The sequence below is a fragment of the Gnatocerus cornutus genome, chromosome 6 (genome assembly GCF_029298725.1).
Source record: "Gnatocerus cornutus isolate USDA-ARS CGAHR chromosome 6, icGnaCorn1.1, whole genome shotgun sequence".
In the NCBI taxonomy this organism is placed as follows: Eukaryota; Metazoa; Arthropoda; class Insecta; order Coleoptera; family Tenebrionidae; genus Gnatocerus; species Gnatocerus cornutus.
In genome coordinates this window covers 6,914,327-6,931,342 of record NC_142238.1, presented here as the reverse complement: position 1 = coordinate 6,931,342, position 17,016 = coordinate 6,914,327, and the positions used below count along the sequence as shown (strand labels likewise).

The 17,016-nt window shown below is 36.7% G+C and overlaps 3 protein-coding genes across 5 annotated transcripts; 2 read left to right on the top strand and 1 right to left on the bottom strand.

Annotated features, from left to right (window-relative positions):
* The first annotated feature begins 1,180 nt into the window (after nucleotides 1–1,180).
* On the top strand, nucleotides 1,181–6,588 carry LOC148172473 (cell division cycle and apoptosis regulator protein 1-like). 2 transcript variants are annotated; one of them, XM_088039980.1, is made up of 9 exons: nucleotides 1,181–1,742; nucleotides 2,230–2,926; nucleotides 2,976–3,201; nucleotides 3,249–3,544; nucleotides 4,184–4,409; nucleotides 4,669–4,914; nucleotides 4,966–5,941; nucleotides 5,991–6,226; nucleotides 6,277–6,588. In XM_088039980.1, the coding sequence occupies exons 1-9, from the start codon at nucleotides 1,484–1,486 to the stop codon at nucleotides 6,493–6,495; spliced, it is 3,381 nt and encodes a 1,126-aa protein (XP_087896106.1). In that variant the 5' UTR covers nucleotides 1,181–1,483; the 3' UTR covers nucleotides 6,496–6,588. The 2 variants fall into 2 exon arrangements, with proteins under 2 accessions (XP_087896106.1, XP_087896105.1); XM_088039979.1 differs by having other exon boundaries at nucleotides 4,669–5,941.
* A 276-nt stretch (nucleotides 6,589–6,864) lies between these two features.
* Nucleotides 6,865–8,935, bottom strand: LOC148172472 (stAR-related lipid transfer protein 7, mitochondrial-like). 2 transcript variants are annotated; one of them, XM_088039983.1, is made up of 3 exons: nucleotides 8,858–8,935; nucleotides 8,004–8,763; nucleotides 6,865–7,693 (listed from the first exon to the last, which is right to left on the bottom strand). In XM_088039983.1, exons 2-3 carry the CDS (start codon nucleotides 8,751–8,753, stop codon nucleotides 7,088–7,090), a joined length of 1,356 nt encoding a protein of 451 aa, XP_087896109.1. In that variant the 5' UTR covers nucleotides 8,754–8,763; nucleotides 8,858–8,935; the 3' UTR covers nucleotides 6,865–7,087. The 2 variants fall into 2 exon arrangements, with proteins under 2 accessions (XP_087896109.1, XP_087896108.1); XM_088039982.1 differs by lacking the exon at nucleotides 8,858–8,935 and having other exon boundaries at nucleotides 8,004–8,855.
* On the top strand, nucleotides 8,909–16,482 carry LOC148172471 (uncharacterized). Its single transcript, XM_088039981.1, has 6 exons — nucleotides 8,909–9,090; nucleotides 11,672–12,335; nucleotides 12,386–12,951; nucleotides 12,996–13,226; nucleotides 14,667–15,812; nucleotides 16,206–16,482. Exons 1-6 carry the CDS (start codon nucleotides 8,909–8,911, stop codon nucleotides 16,450–16,452), a joined length of 3,036 nt encoding a protein of 1,011 aa, XP_087896107.1. The 3' UTR covers nucleotides 16,453–16,482.
* Nucleotides 16,483–17,016: the final 534 nt, after the last annotated feature.

The window sequence follows — 17,016 nt, the reverse complement described above, 5'->3', positions numbered from 1 at the left end:
TTATCTGACCATAATCAAAGATAATTGCGTTTGTTATCAAGTTTGCAAAACTTTATTGTATCTGAGTTTTTTCTTTAAAAAATGAACACATATTTAGCTATTATGGTGCCCGTTTCGGGGATATATTTTATAATAATGCTCGTTCTACTGTTTGCGTATGAGAAGGCAAAAAGAAAATACAGAAAAATGATAAAAGAAGGTAAGCACTTGAGATGATCTAAAAACAAGTCATTGATTGTCTTTACTCAGGTTACTATTTCGTTTGGAATCGAGGCACCTTCTTAGGAATTTCTCCGGAAACTGCTGATTCAAGTAAAATATCAATGCAATAGTTACCAAACATTATTTGTATTTCTTTAAGTGGGATTAACTACGCAAACAGATCTGGGGCCCGGAATCCATTAATAACGATAAAGATTGGCTGACTAATTTATCACGTTCAGTGTTACTTTATCAGTGTAGATAAAAGATAATTAGATATTATTTAGATCTAAGTGTGACAAGAGATTGACGCAATAAAGATGGAGTTTTTGTAGCTTGTTTATTAAATCTCAGAATGGAACTTTATTTAATTGTGCTTATTCCCATAGCCACGATATTTTTATTGTGTATGTTAATTCTGTTGGTAATTTTTCAAAAAGTGAAACGGCAAACTTTACACATGATCAATGGAGGTAAAACCAAACCGAAATAATGATCTGGATTAGTCACAGATATCAATCATTGCAGGTTATTATTTTATTCAAAAAGGGGACAATTATATCGGAATCCCACCGGAATACATCGAAGAAGGTAAATTTCCATGCAATCATTTAAATTTAATCTTTTTTATTCCAGCGGGGTTAAGTATACCCACTTCGAATAACCGTACCTAAGTTTACTCAGAAGAAAAGTCGTCAAAAAATAGGAGTGGTACAACATGACTGTACAAATTGTGTAAATATAAGTTAAAAAAACTTTGAATTTATTTTAGCTCTATCTTTTACATATCCTCACCATATGCTACATATTGATAATATTGTGTAAAGGTTTTACTTAGCTTATATGAACTAATTAGGCAAAAAATCAACAGTGTTCTTTAATTTTTTGTTAAAATTTTGAAATCGTTCGAGTTTGGCATGTGGAAATAGGTAATTTTTTATTTTCAAAAGCTCCCGCTTTATTTTCGGTCAGCCAATCAGAGCTCGATCCGTCAAAATGCGCATTGCGTAACAAATGAGAATCGGGTATCAAAATCCATCTTGTTTGCCGTCATTAGTGTCGAAAAAAGTGTTAAAGTTAATGGCGAAAGTAGTTCAATAAAAATGAAGATAAATGTGATGCAACATCAAAAACAGTTGTATCTTTTAACCGAAGACTCTTTAAACACATAACATATAACCTAGTTTCAATACAACTTTGTTTATGTTTGTGCAGACTTAAAATCCATCACAACTCCACTTCTGTATAGTTTAAGGTGTAAAAGTGAATAAGTTTCAACAAAATGAGCAACATAGGTCAGTTCAATAACAAAAATCCTCCATGGGGTCGAACCAACAACTCTCCAAACATTGTTAATCAACCGAATCCTTTGCAACAACAAATAATGAACCAAAGTGCCCTAAATAACATGAATACGTCCGGAATGGTGCAGTTTCAACAGCAACACCAACAGCAGGTGTTTCAAAATGCCATGGGGCTTCAACAGCAGAATATTGGCATCGGCCTGCAACAAATGGCTAATAACGCTATGGGGGCTGCAGGTTAGTTCTAATTCTGTGTTGTTCGGGACAATATCGAAAGGAAGTAGGTTCAAAAGTACACAATTTATCGCACTGTTCATAATAATGGCGCAATTAAGATGTTTTCAGCGTTCAAATTGGTTTTATTAGAGCATAAAATAATGTATTGATCAGTTTGCTAATTGGCTGACAAGGTTATAATAGTAAAGACAAATTTGGAAATTGCTAACTTTATTATGTAGATACAATATAAGTCATCAAGTCTTAAAAGAAAATGTTTCAGATTTCTTAACATACCTAAAATATTTGAATATGCAGTATTGCACATTTTTCGTTTTTTATTACCGGCGGTGCCTGCCAAGTTTTCATGTTTATGTTTCGTCTTTAAATAAAGTGTTTATTTTATTCCACATACATCAATTAGTTAAACCCACTAGGTATTTAACTAAATGAAATTCCACCTCATTGATTTATTTACTATTCTGCTACAACACGTTACATTTTTTAGGTCTTGGGTCTCAGCTGGCATCGAATCAAATTTTCCAACAAGTCAACGCTGTAACATACCCTAATCCTCGTGGTTTAAACCCTACAGCTTTTCAGACGCAAAACATATCGGCTGTGCCTCCCGTTCAGAACAATTCAAATGTGGGCACAAAGCAAAGGGTTTTCACTGGTACTGTAACTAAAGTTCATGATAATTTTGGGTTTGTCGACGAAGACGTCTTCTTTCAAATAAATGCATGCGTTAAAGGGTCAAATCCGATGGTGGGCGATAGAGTTTTGGTTGAAGCTTCTTATAATCCCACTATGCCTTTTAAGTGGAATGCTACCCGAATTCAAGTTCTTCCAATGTCAAACCAACCTTCAGCTAGACATTCAAATAATTCAAAAAATTATAATAATTCAAATTCGAATACTTATAACGCTGTGCCACCACCGTCTGATAATTCCAACGGGAATTTTGGGAGAAATAACCAAAGATCGAAAGCTGCATTAGGTAGAGGACGGGAGCGGTCTAGGGATAGAGAAAGGGATGAAGATGAGATTGAAAGAAAGAGACGTAGAGAAGAGCGTCTCCGAGAACGGGAGAAGGAAGAGAAGAAGTCACCGTTGAGGAGAAGGTCTAGGTCTCCCAAGTCCAGGCGCAGGTCACGGGTTGTACCTCGGTATATGGTACAGGTTCCAAAAATTGCTTTGAATATGTACATCTTACCTAAATCTTTTAAACTTTTATTAACTAGAAATTTACAGGCCCGAGGCCGACGTCCTCGAGTTGCGAAGACGATACAATAACCTCTACATACCATCGGATTTCTTTTTTACCAATTTCCGATGGGTGGACGCTTTTCCTCCAGATAAACCCTTCATGGTGAATAAGTCTTGCTATTTCCACATCATGAACAAAGAAGTGGATCCAGTCGTGGAAAACGACGCCATTCTCGAGCCTCCAGATGCGGATTATCTCTTCTCCGCAAAGGTATTTGTGTAAGTAGAAAAATTCATGGCTAATTTTATATTCTCCAGGTCATGTTGATGAGCATGTGTAGCATGGACGAACTATATCAAAAATGTTGTGCCATGGCGGAAGATAAGGATAAGAGAGACAGAGAAAGTGAAGAGAGGGATTATACACATCCCGCGCGTTTGTTACACTTTCTAGTGGGTTTACGTGGTAAAAACGAAACCATGGCGATTGGAGGTCCTTGGAGTCCCTCTTTGGATGGGGAAAATCCCGATAAAGATCCTTCAGTTTTGATTAAAACCGCTATTCGTACCTGCAAGGCTCTCACTGGCATTGATCTCTCAAGTTGCACGCAATGGTTAGTTTGATTTTTATGTGTGATTTTGGTTTAAGCTTATAGCTTTATTCAGTAAACTTGGATAGTTCAAATTGTTTGGCATATTATGATAGAAGGTAACTTTTTCTTTCCAATAAGAAGTCGAACTGCTTTACACTCTTGTGATTTGAATGTTTTCTTCTTTAGTTTGAGCCAAATCTGGGGCGAAATGCAATGGGGCACGCAGATTTTGTAATTAATATGAAACTCATCTGCAACATATTTTTTCAACCCAAAAGGCTTTTAATTTTTTTCTTTAGGAAGTGACGCTTTTCCGTTTGGTCATCAAGGGCGATCCTGGTAGGTCTGAAGAGGATTAGTGAACAACTTATTCAGAAATGCGTTGGTTCTAGAAGTTGTTCATTAACTTCAAATAATTTGAAATCTTTCAAGTATGTTGTTGTTGAGTTGCGGTGTTGCCTGCCCCATTGCACTTACAGAGTTTGTCTTCGGCCGTTATCTATCTCACATTATGTAGCATAAGCATGCCGTTGATAACGTTGCATAATTGTCGGCGGCGCTGTTGTCGGCAGGGAGCCGACCGGAAGTTGCAAAGGTGTGCTTAAATCGTGTTTGGTAGCTAAGGCTAGTAGCACCTGCTCACTCGTTATATTCCATTAGGTACCGGTTCGTGGAGCTGTATTACCGGCGCAGCGAATCGACCCACAAAGGCAGGGCAGTACCGGCGCGGGTCGAAACCGTGGTGCTCTTTCTACCAGATGTTTGGAGTTGCGTACCTACCCGTCTGGAGTGGGACGGCCTCCACCAGAGCTACAGAAAACAGCTGGAACGCAGGCTGAAAGCCGACCTGGAAGGCGGCGACGACACCCCACCGGCTGATGAAAAGGCATCAATTTTGTTAATCTATGTATAAAAAACAGATAGGCTAGGTATACGCAGTGCTGTGGACTGGGCCAGTCTGCACTTTCTACCACCAACAATGTTTGATGGAATGGCCTAATTCCACCACCCACCTTCACCGCTCTTACTGGTGACTGGTTGATGATCGGAGCACGAGTGTGAAACGAACGAAAGCGATGTGCGATTGTTGTGTGCGTCGTTTACGGTCACAGGCGTTGTACTTACATTCGTTTTTTCCTCCTTAGGAAGAAGATCCTCCAAGTGACAAGCTCGAACCGACCCATTACTCTCAGCTGGATCCCAAGGCCTTGGTCGTCAGCACTTTGCGAAACGAACTCAAAGCTAGAAATATCAATTCGAAAGGGCTGAAATCGCAATTGGTAGCAAGATTAATCAAAGCTCTCAAAGTAGAAGCAGAGAAAGCTGATGATCCATCTAAAGAAGTACAAGCAGAAGATTTCGATACAAGTGCTGACGAGAAAAAAACAGAGGTAGGCTTAACACATCCAGAATCAATAGAAACCTTTAAACGTTTTGAGCAGGCGGAAGAAAAGAAATTAGATGAAAAAGAAAAGGCTCTACTTGAAAAAAGATACAGTCTACCAGAACAACAACATATTTTAGTACACCCGTCGCGAGTTGCCAAGTCAGGCAAATTTGATTGCGCTACTATGTCTCTGTCGATACTATTAGACTATCGCCCTGAAGACACTAAAGAACATTCGTTCGAAGTGTCTTTGTTCGCAGAATTATTCAATGAAATGTTAATGCGGGATTTCGGGTTCACTATTTACCGCGCCTTGTATGAGCTTCCGGAGAAAACTAAAGAGGACAAAAAGAAAAGGGAAGACGAGAAAAAAACCGGTGATGCATCAGACAAAAAAGGCGATGAATCTAAAAAGAAAGATGAAGACAAAAAGAGAGATGATGAGAAAAGAGAGGATAAAGAATCTGAGAACAAAGATAAGAAATCCGACGATGGTAGCAAAGACGACAAACGTGACAAAAAAGAGGACCCAGACAAAAAGAAAGAAAAAAGAGAAGACAAGAAATCAGACGACAGCGAAGAGGATGATGAGTATGACGATGACGATTCCAAAGATAAAATGAAGAAAGACAAAGACAAAAAGAAGAAAGAACGAGTCAAAATGTACACCAAAGACAAACATCTGTTGTTGGCCTTCCTTTACTTTGATCAAACACACTGTGGATATATCTTCGATAAAGATATAGAAGATCTTCTCTACACTTTAGGCTTAAACTTATCAAGAGCCCAAGTCCGAAAACTCGTCGGGAAAGTCGTTACAAGGGATTCTTTACATTATCGTAAACTGACTGACAAGCCAAAGGATAGTAACGAGTTCATTGTTATTGATGACGCAGAAAAAGAAGTGAACCTGCATGATTTGGCTGTGGGAAATAAGAAACTACTTCCTTCTTTTGTAAGTGAGGAACGTCCGGTGAAGTTGTTAAAAATAAACGGATCGGAAAATGATGAAGTCCCCACTTCAGAGGATGGTGAGTTTCGTCACTTTCACAACGAGTTTTTACCCTTCCGGATTTATAGGTCTAATAACATACAGAGGCGCTCTGGTCGACGTAGGTAAATTAATGTCGCAGTTGGAACGTAGTGAAAAAGCTCGCTTAGAAACGGAAACTCGGATGGTGAGCCTGAAAAGTGAAAATACCAAACTATCGGAGAAGTACAACAAATCAAACACGACAATAAAACACTTAAACTCGGATCTAAAGGAATATAAAGATAAATTAAGAACCACCGAGGATTCATTGAACAAGATTACAGTAAGTAATTTCGCGAAGATTTGAATTGAATTCTCATAAATTATTTTCAGGCTTACTCAAAATTGTACCAAACAACTTTGTCTGAAATACGTGAAAAAATTGATCCTGTTCTAAGAAGCACTTCTACAAGCAAAGAAGAGCCAGGCACTATAAAAAAGGAATTAGATAAGGATAAGAAGTACGATGAGTCAAAAACAAGGTGGGAAAAGGAAGTGAAACAAGAAGAGGTTTTAGATATTGATCCAAATGAAGTGAAGAAGGAATTATAGGGTGTGTCTTTATTTGCTTTTTAATTAGACGCGAAAGTTAACATAAGTGAAGCACCTGCTCGTGTGTAGGATAAATAAAACAGTATGAACTGGTTTTCTTGTTTTGTAAGCACTCCAAAAACTAATTCAAATAGTTTATAATGATTTATTGTAACAAGATTTCATAGTTTATGTATGACAGAAGGCCAGAAGTGAACTTAAAATGTGTAGAGCCATACAAACTGTTTCAATTACACAATTTACCCATTTTGTTTCTCTTATGCATTCCTCTGCAGCATATTGTAATTATATCAACGGTATAAATTGATTATCATCACGTTCTTGAGTGCAACTCTCATTTGGGATTCACAGAGAGGGTTTTTAAACATGTTTGTCATTTAAAGAGTCTTTTAATAAATCTGCAAAATATTTGCGTTAATTACAAACAATTACACCAAACAGTGTATGGTACAAAATGAATTAACATTTAACAGGTAATACATACACACAAGTAGACTAATTTCAAGCTACTCATACTAGCACTACGAGTGTGAACGTACATACAGTCTTAACATAAGAATGACTACTTGACTCAATGTTGTGTGGGTAGCTATCAACTGAAATAGTAAGTTGGATGCAAATACCTCCAAAAACTGTGAGTTTCTGTCGTGGTCACAGGTGGAGTTTGCGTAGATGAACTATCAGTGTCACCGCTAAACTGAGGAGGTGTCTTCGGCTTTTCTTCTTCAATCTCTGGTGCTTTTATTTTAAACTGTGCCTCATATATCGTGTTGTCGGTAACTTCATCCTCAAAGTAGTCCCAACGGCAACTAAATCTGCTCTTTTCTTGAAAATCTATAATGTTACAAATCTGGCAAACACCTGATTCTTGGCAGTATTTTTTATATTCTCGTGAAGCCACTCTTAACCGTTCGAGAAACTCAGGCATTGCTTTCATTGCTACCCATGTTGTGACGGAGGCTGGTATATTTACACCCGGATTGTCGAAATATGTGAGACTGAATTCGATTCCAGGTTTGTTCAAATCAGAGTATGGTTTGATGACCATGTATGACCAGTAATCTTCGATTCGGTACTTGGTGCGGTCCTTGGGGATGTTTGGGTGCATTGTGGATTTGCTGACTAGAAAGAGCGTTTTGCTTTTATAATCCACGAGATAGCGTCTGTTGAAAACGTAGTCTCTGTTTGCAAAAAGTGCCTAGAAGGAAAAAAAGGAGTTAACACCAATTAGTTTGGCTGGTGCTCTGAGTTAGTAGGTTGAATAGAATATTTTCATGTTTTTTAATAGAGCTATTTCACGTCGTGTCAATTGGGAATTGTAAGAATTCCACTGATGTATAGTGAGACAATTAAAGTTATTCATCTGGAAGTACATAAAGGAAATGCAATAAGTTTTAGATACACGCTGTTGTAATAAAGTGACCCTGTATTCGCGACCTCCACTTCGGAAATTTTTCATGTTTATTTAGGCTGACCTTACGCATGAAAGTGAGATTTTTACTACTTACTGGCCATAACATCTCCCAGTATACAATGTCACTATGTGAAGTAGGATCTGGGTCAGTTTCTACAACATTTAAGGCTACAGCAGTAGCATCCCAATGTCTTCTATAATCAATATCAATCTGCACATTCAAAAAGTCTTCAGCTGTTACATCAGAATAAGATCCATAAACTTTATATTCATAGTTCCCAGAGCTGGTGGCTCTTCTCCAAACAACAAGATCATTCTTTTCTATAAAAACTTTCCACTCATCATAAGAGTTTATAATGGGTTTTTCCGCCTTCTGCCCGTTTTTTTGACAAGAGCATATTCGTGAATTTTTGCTACATTTGTTGCATAAAGTTTTTTCTTTGAGTTTATAAACATAGTCTAATTCTTTGGCATGTTTTTTGATGTCATTCTCAGAAATTCTGTTGTTTCGCCAGTCGTATCCAGCGACTCCCAAGGCTCCTATGAGAAAGTCACGGCTTCTCAGGCCTATTCTGTGTCTCATTTGCTTAATGAACTCCCTTAAAGCCCTTTCTTCCCACAGCTTGGAATATAAACAAAACATTTGCTGGCCTCTTCTCAGTCTCTGAGCCACAACACACTCGCACTGGTGGGCCCAAATTCGCAAGACATTTGCTGATTGATCCTTGAGAGATCTTGGAACCACCACAAATTTCTGTCTGAGCATACCCAAAAACTCGCTTTTCTTAAGGATAACTTCCACTCGTTCTTTGACATTTTGCAAGGGCTTCAGTTGGCGAATCATCAAAGCAAATCTAAAATACTGATCGCTACAATTCTTTTCTAAGACCAGGGATTTGAGGTTAGGGAAACTTGGGAAAGGTTGGGATAATCTCCTACGATACATACTGAAACCGGCGTAGGTTATTCAAGAATTTACAGGACCAAGGTCTATTCTGGATGGAATTATTACGGAAAAACGGGCAATGGTATACTAAAATTTTGACATTTTCACGAGGTAAACGATTTGACGTGACGCGTTATCACTACTCGTTCTCGAGCTGCCGGCGGTCTACATTTACTTCGCTACAAAAAAGTGATAACTTTGTAAACACTTTTCAAGGTTCGAGTGGTGATGTAAGGTGAGTACAAATTTTATTCTGTTGCTCGATCAACAATGTGAGCCAAAAATAGAGCCAATTAACACAAATCAAAAACTGTCACTGGCGAGTGGAAATACGCGAGCGTCTGCTAAAGACATTACTTTTTAAAGAAACAACTTTCAATATTCATTAATTTTAATTATAATAAATTACAGTAAAAACATAAAATTAAACTTTTTTAAAGGGACACATAAAATAGAAACCTGTAATTGTAAGAAGTGGAAGTTTTAGTTGTCATTTTGTAGGTGGCTCTACTGTAGAATCTTTCAAATTGACTTTGCAATTTAAAAATCAGCGCCAAATTAAAGTATTTAAAAAAACATTAAAGCTTAAGGCAGTGAAATTATTATTAAAAGAAATTGACTGAATTTTTATTGTAATTAAAGACACAGGGTACAATTTAATTACGCTTTTTAAATACATTTTAAAGAACAAAAAATATATGAGCTGTGCAAACATTTACTTTGGCTTCTGAGTTTTACAAGCACTTTTTTGAACTTGGAATTTTATTATCTCTTGATAAAATGCTGGTTGTGTCGTGGACAATCTCAATACTAAAATTTCAAATTCCGAATCTGTTTAAAGTGCGTGAAAATTACTTTTATAGCCGACAGTGAGTGGCAGCAAATCGTTAATCTTAAAAGAAAGGTAAAAAGGCCAAAATAAGGAATGTTGACGGCACTATCATTTATCGTAAAATTGGGAATTATTTAAAATACAACGGCGCAACCAATTTTATTATTTGCGTGAAAGTCTGTTTGTGACAACAATTCAAACACTTAATGGAAAATTAAAATGCAATTGGAAAATTGATTTTGTACAAAAAAAGAAAAATATGTCGGAATTATAAAAATGTGGACCCGGCGCATCCACCATTTTTACCTGTTTTTAATATACAAGTAAAGAAAGATATCTTTTTTTACATCAGTAAAGATGAGCTAGATCATATTTATGTTCAAAGGAATTTCTCCCACTTGTTAAAACATCAGAAGGCACTATTCAGGTTTCAATTTAAACTTTAATATCTTCACAAGTAAGGGCAAAAGTGCACCTAATAATAGCCATCATTTGCATAAGGAAACAGTTTCTATCCATCAAACTTTTTACTGCTTTTATCCCTCTACTACTTAAACTTTTGCAAGGAATGAGGTTCCTCTGTTCTAGTTTCACATGTAATTTAAATCGTTTCCTTCTGGGTTATCTCACGTAAGAGTCTGAAGTGAAATTGAACACATGGAATAATTCGAAATGTGTTTTTTAAAGGCAATATAAAACCGAAGACGTTTTCCAGCATACACTTTATTTTGTTTGTTTATGTTTAAATTAATTTTGTAACTTTTCTCAACGTCCTTCGTTATGAGTTTCCCTGTATGGAAGCAAAGAAAGAAGGTAAACTCATAAACACTCAAGTTAAGTTCCTTCACCTGCTTTGATGACGCAAATCACATTTCATGCAGAGTAATTTGAACGGAATTGTAAAGGCCGAATTGTAATTGGTTCACACAAAAACTTTACATTTTGTAGATAACTGTACCTGACCTTCTCCGTAGTTTACATTCTCTTCTCTTTACGTTTTGTAAAACAGCGATAACATCGTGAAGAGAATATTTTATTCACTTTTCGCTGCAAAACCCTAAATACAAATTGTTGCTCCACCTGGTCAATTTTATTGTGGGTTTTGCTATTACACAGCGGACGTTGGGACGATAAAAAGCTTGCTAAAAGCATTACGCAAATGTTTTTAATCTTTGCCACGATAAAGCCAGTCATTAATTATTTTAATGGAATTTTTTAAATTTTAAACAATTTACAAAAAACTAGCGACTTTGATGAAAAGAGTTGTTCCATTGTTGAAAAAGTTTGTAGAGAAACAAACACTTTTATTGTTATTGACATCTATTTTTTTTAAGAGAAGATTGACAATGACTGAGTGGTTGAACTACTGCAAAGTTAGAATTTACTACTCAAACTACAATGTCAAAATTTCGGTATCGATTATTTATTTGTGCTGGCTTTAGATAATTTTAGTATTTCCAGGATACGTTCTTATTGAACTGGTATAAAAGTTTGTTTACAGATGTGAAACCGAAAAACATCATTTTCATCCTAAAATAGAATGTTATACGAGTTTAGTAAGACCTTCTGTTGTTGCACGAGTGTGCCTGCGGGTTGATGCGAATGCCATATTTTTTTCTTCTTTGTTTTCAGTTGCTGAAACGTAGAGAATTTTGAAAAATATTTAGATCACTTTGAAACACTTTTTTAATTGCCCACTGTTCTTTTATACAAGTTCTGTACAACTACCTATTTTAATGAATTTTGCTATTACTTACTTGTTCAGAGCATAAATCTGCAAATTCCAATTGCCTTTGAACCAAGGTAGATATTAGAATTTCCAACCGTTTTTCCCCGAATCTGCAGCAAATGTGCATTTAAACGTCAACTTAATCTAAATGTGATCACCGATTTGCAATATTGATTTATCTACAGCTAGATACGTTATCAAGAAATGTGTGCCATGTGACAAGGAAGACGTAACCCCATCTTAACCCATTAATAGTTTTAGATCGGTCGTTCAGAAGAGCACATTAACCGGCATGGCGAAGACCCCAAAAGTGGTAATTATAGGAGCGGGTGCTGCCGGTATTGCCGCTGCATCACATCTTCTGGAAAATGGTGTGAACGACGTAATCGTATTAGAGGCAGAAAATCGCATTGGTGGTCGCATTCATTCTGTGGAATTTGACGGAAGTATGGTAGATTTGGGAGCACAATGGTGTCACGGCGAAAAGGACAATGTTGTTTATGAAATGGCCAAAGATTTAAACGTTCTAAGTTCTTCGCGAAATAACTACAGGGATTTTACGTTTTATTTGCCAAACGGAATGGTTATTGACAAAAGTTTGAGTGATAGGATAATGTCTTTGGCGTATGAGGTTTTCGAAGATGAGGATTTAGCATCGACAGTTAAAGGAACGTTTGGAGACTACTTCATTAGTCGGTACAAGAAAAGAGTTTCTGAAGAATTTTTTAATGAGCCTGCGGCGGTAGAACTAGCACACTCAATGTTAGATTGGTTTCACAAGATTTGGATGTGCTATGAATCTGCAGAGAGTTGGTTTGAAGTGTCTTCGACTGGTCCGTTTAAGTACCAAGAATGCGAAGGAGACTTATACTTACAATGGGGTAGTAAAGGGTACAAAACTATTCTTGATATACTAATGGTAACTTATCCACTCTTAATACGTTCTTGAATTAACTTTACTTTTTACAGAAAAAAATACCTGATCCTAGTAAACAACTACGTCTAGAAGATAAAATATTTTTAAACAAAGAAGTTACTAAAATTGTATGGGACTCAAATAGAGTCGCTGTTAATTGCTCAGATGATTCTTCCTACGACTGTGATCATGTTATAATAACTGTATCTTTAGGTGTTTTAAAAAACATGTTAAACTCTTTTGTGCCAACTCTACCCGAAAATAAGAGCCATGCCATCCAAGCAATGGCAATAGGCAATGTTCATAAAATTCTTCTGAAGTTTCCAAGGCAGTGGTGGCCGCACGATTTTAAAGGAATTAATTTTGTTTGGAAGGATACAACTATCTTGAAGGATTTTCCTTACGGACCTTCTCATAATGGACATTCTTGGTTGGAGGACTTTGCGGGTTTCTATGTGATAGACAGCCATCCTAATGTTCTTCTAGGATGGATGGTCGGTAAAATGGTTGGCGAAGTGGAGCAGTTACCCGATGAAATCGTTATGGACGCGTGCATGTTTCTTCTTCGGAAATATTCAGGAGACAAACATAATATTGAACAAGCAAACGGGATTCTCAGGTAATGATCTCATTTTATAACTTAAAAAAAACATGTTTTTTTAGATCGAAATGGAAGAATAATCCACACTTCAATGGTTGTTACACGTACCGCTCTTTAGAAGCAGACAGGAGAAACATTTCATGGGAAGAATTAGCATCTCCTGTTTACAATGCGAGTAACAAACCCGTTTTGTTGTTCGCAGGAGAAGCTTCTCATTCTAAATACTATTCCACAGTACACGGTGCTATTGAAACTGGATTCAGGGAAGCTAATCGCATTTTAAGTTTGCACAAGTGAGTGTTTGCATGTCTAGACATTTTTTGCCTGTGGATTATAACTACAACGTGCTGGGGCGAATTAATTTGTGGTGTGTTTTCTCTTAAAATTCAACTGCTTTAAATTTTCTACTTCTAATTAACTTTTCATTTCCTGCCACTGAAGGTTCAAAACAATCAAGGGAAATTTCTGGAAGGAAGGGAATGAGTTTGATTGTTGGGTTAAGAATTTTTATTGTGTTTTTCTATTACAATTTTCTCTGGGTTTTACGGTGTGAATAATTTCATCATTTTGTTTAGATAATGAAAAATACTGATCCTTTTTTTTTAATACACGTATTGTATATAATAAAAATATTTCATTTGCAAATATTTTGTTTGAATTCTGTTTGAACTAATTAATTTTCGCTTTGTGTGTGTGTGCTCCATAATTGGTACAGAGGATAATAATTAGACTTCATACAATTTTGCAAAGCGCTAGAAGCACTATTATCTACTATTAATTGATAGTTCAGTTATTCGCAAGTGATTGCTATAAAATTTGGTCATTATCTTTTATGTGGGATTTTGAGTCGGGGCCTTTAGTTTAGTTCATTGCTTTTCAAATCGAATCCGTCGTAAATGGAATCAATTTCTATTGCCTTTTTGATTATACGATATGTAACAGATAATATGATGCAAATTGAAGTCCATATGCTTTTCCATCATTCCAATTGATGCTATTTTTGGAACTTGTTTTCGAAGCAAATTTTCATTTTGATTTATCACGTTATATTGAAGGTAATTTGAATATTCACTATTGCAAAATTTGATGTGTGTACCATGTACCAGAGAAAACTTATTTAAACAGTCCACTGCTATAATTATATTCTAGCGTGCGAAATCGTTTTTGGGGGAAATAATTTCCATTTACATGGGTGCTTTGGGAAGAGGAATTATTAAATTTAAATGTTGATTGAGTTTCATCGTTTTGTTTGAGCTTTATTTCATTATATTCCCAAAAGGCAATTTTTACCAAAATAAATTTATTATAAATGTAAAATAAACAAAATGAGAGAACAGGTTGGGTATTGTAAATACCTTCAAACAAAAACAAATTTTTCGCGGCTTCGTTTAAGAATTCAAAGATTCATTTTTACTGGAAACACAAGCGGTCTTTGTTTTAGCACTTTTGGCTAGAAGCCACTTACTTAATTGTTTCATCCGGTCTTTTGTTCTCACATCGGGGAAAGCATTCATTAGTCTTGTGATCGTGGTTTTGTAGAACCATTTCCATTTTTCCCCAGAAGTCGCATGCTTGCCCAGCTTTTTCACTGGAATAACTAACTGTACCGCATGTATCTGATTTAATTAAACTTGTGTTTCGATGTTTAGCAAATTGCCTCCTTCTCCTTAATCAAGCAAGTAAGCAACGACCGCAACCCAGCAGCTCCTTAACTCAATTTCGTATTGTTGTAGATCTGCCAAGTTAATTCATCGCAAAGTGGCTATTATAGGTGCAGGAATGGCTGGTTTAGGAGCAGCTACAACTCTACTAAATCTAGGATGTTCGGATTTTGTGTTACTAGAAGCACAGAAGAAACCGGGGGGACGCATAGACACGTTAAAAGTGGGGGACAATATTCTGGAGTTGGGGGCGCAATGGATTCATGGGAAAGATAATCCATTGTATGAACTGGCGCGTCGACATGATCTTTTGTCTGATATAACGAGTGAAGAGGGACTGGGACTTTATATTATGGATAACGGAGAAATCATCGACGAGGATGTTGTTAAGCGAGTTGATTTTGAAGTTGGGAAGATTTTAAACGAATGCGAGGAGTTTGTTGACGCTGTTGATTATCCAGGGTCTGTTGGAGATTTTTTAAAGAAGAGGTTCTTGGATTATTTAAATAAGTGCCAGGACAGTGATTGTGTCAGAAATGTTAAGTTGGATCTTCTCGATTGGCACGTTCGATTTCAGATAATTGACAATTCGTGCGAGAATCTAAATTGCTTGTCTGCAAAAAGTTGGGGAGAGTACGTATGTCTGGACGACAAAGCTCATTTCAATCTCAATTCCGGTTTTAATGAGTTAGTTGCAATTTTAGTGAACGATTTACCGAAAAACTCGCTTCTACTTTCAACACCTGTTGCTGAAATTGAACGCGCAAACCAAAATTTTCACATTAATAGGATAAAATGCGAAAATGATGTAATTATCACCTGCGACCACTTAATCATATCTCCTTCATTAGGAGTAATGAAACGTCTAAAAATAACTCCACCTCTTCCTCACGAAACTTCCCAAAGCGTCCAGGATTTAGGATTTCACGGAATAGGGAAAATATTCCTTATATTTGACCACAAATGGTGGCATGAAGCCGGCTTTCAATTTGTGTGGAGAAGAACTTCTAATTTAGACGAGGAAAGTACTTGGATGAGATATATAACAGGCTTCGACTCAATTTTACACGGACAAGCTGTTTTGTTAGGTTGGATCGGAGGTGAAGGAGTCAAAGTTATGGAAAGTTTAAGCGACGAAGATGTTGGATTTCAATGCGTAAACTTGCTGCGAAGATTTATTCGTGATCGAACGATTCCGGATCCAGTCAAAGTTGTCAAGTAAGTTTGTAATTTCTGTCTTTAGCGGAGATCTGTTTTTGGAACGCGGTTTGTTCATCGCGTTTGATGCGCAGACATGTAGAAATAACTTCTGATGCTGCTGAATAGATATGAAAAGGTATCTTTTCAACGCATAGCTCATTATCAGTCTTCAGAATAGCTTCAAATTGGTTACATACAAGCGGAATATGAAATTAGAGGTTTTTTTCATCTTCACCGCAGCGAGTTTTCGTCGTGACCGTCCTAAAACTGTCACTCATCATCAGTGTTCCGCGCATCGATTTTCCCTCCGTTTAAACCCAAAGCGCCGCGAATAAATTTGTTATAAAGTGTAATATGTATCTATGCTTTAAGAATTTATGCTTCTTGTATAGATTTATATTTTTTTCGTAGAACTGGATGGTGTTCGAATCCCTGGATTCTGGGCGGATATAGCCACATCACTCCGGATTGCGACCGATCAGGCCTCGGAATGCGTAAACTTTCTGAACCCATATTTGTCGATGGTAAACCAAGAATACTAATCGCAGGAGAGGCGACTCATTCTTCACATTATTCCACCATTCATGGAGCTTACGAGTCCGGACAGCAACAAGCGAAATTATTAACGGAATTTTTGCTGAATAGCTCAAAATTGTAATTTCTGACACAATAAATTAATTGGGCTGTATTTTGTGGTTTTTGTTCATGCTCCTATTTCAAACTAGTTTGGTTGAATCAGTTAATAAACTGTAATTATAGATAATCGTCAGGGGAGAGTAATAAATAGTCCCTGCTGATTTTAGGAGGGTTTGTGGTTCGTTTCTGCGTTTAATTAATGTCAGCGGAAAACATCTGTAGGAATTTATCGCATTGATAAATTATAAATTATAATTCATGGTTCTCGGTTGATATCGATTGGAAATAAGCCGCTGAATCCAAGGTTTTTATTTTCTTGCTTTTAGTTTGTAGTAAGCAAAATTTGATTGATTATAAAACGTCGTTGGAATCTGGCGTCTAAAAAATGGCTTCCGGATATCAACGATATTTTAACTTTTGTAGGGTAACCACAAATTAAGACGTTATTAGTCGTTGTGTATGAAAATGTTTCTCTATAAAAGTTCTTTTTAAATTCAGCGGTGCAAAAGTAATGTCTTTGAAAAGAAAATAGACGGTAGTTGCCTGCAATTTTTCAGCATTTGTCTTCAGAGTTTTATCCGCAAGA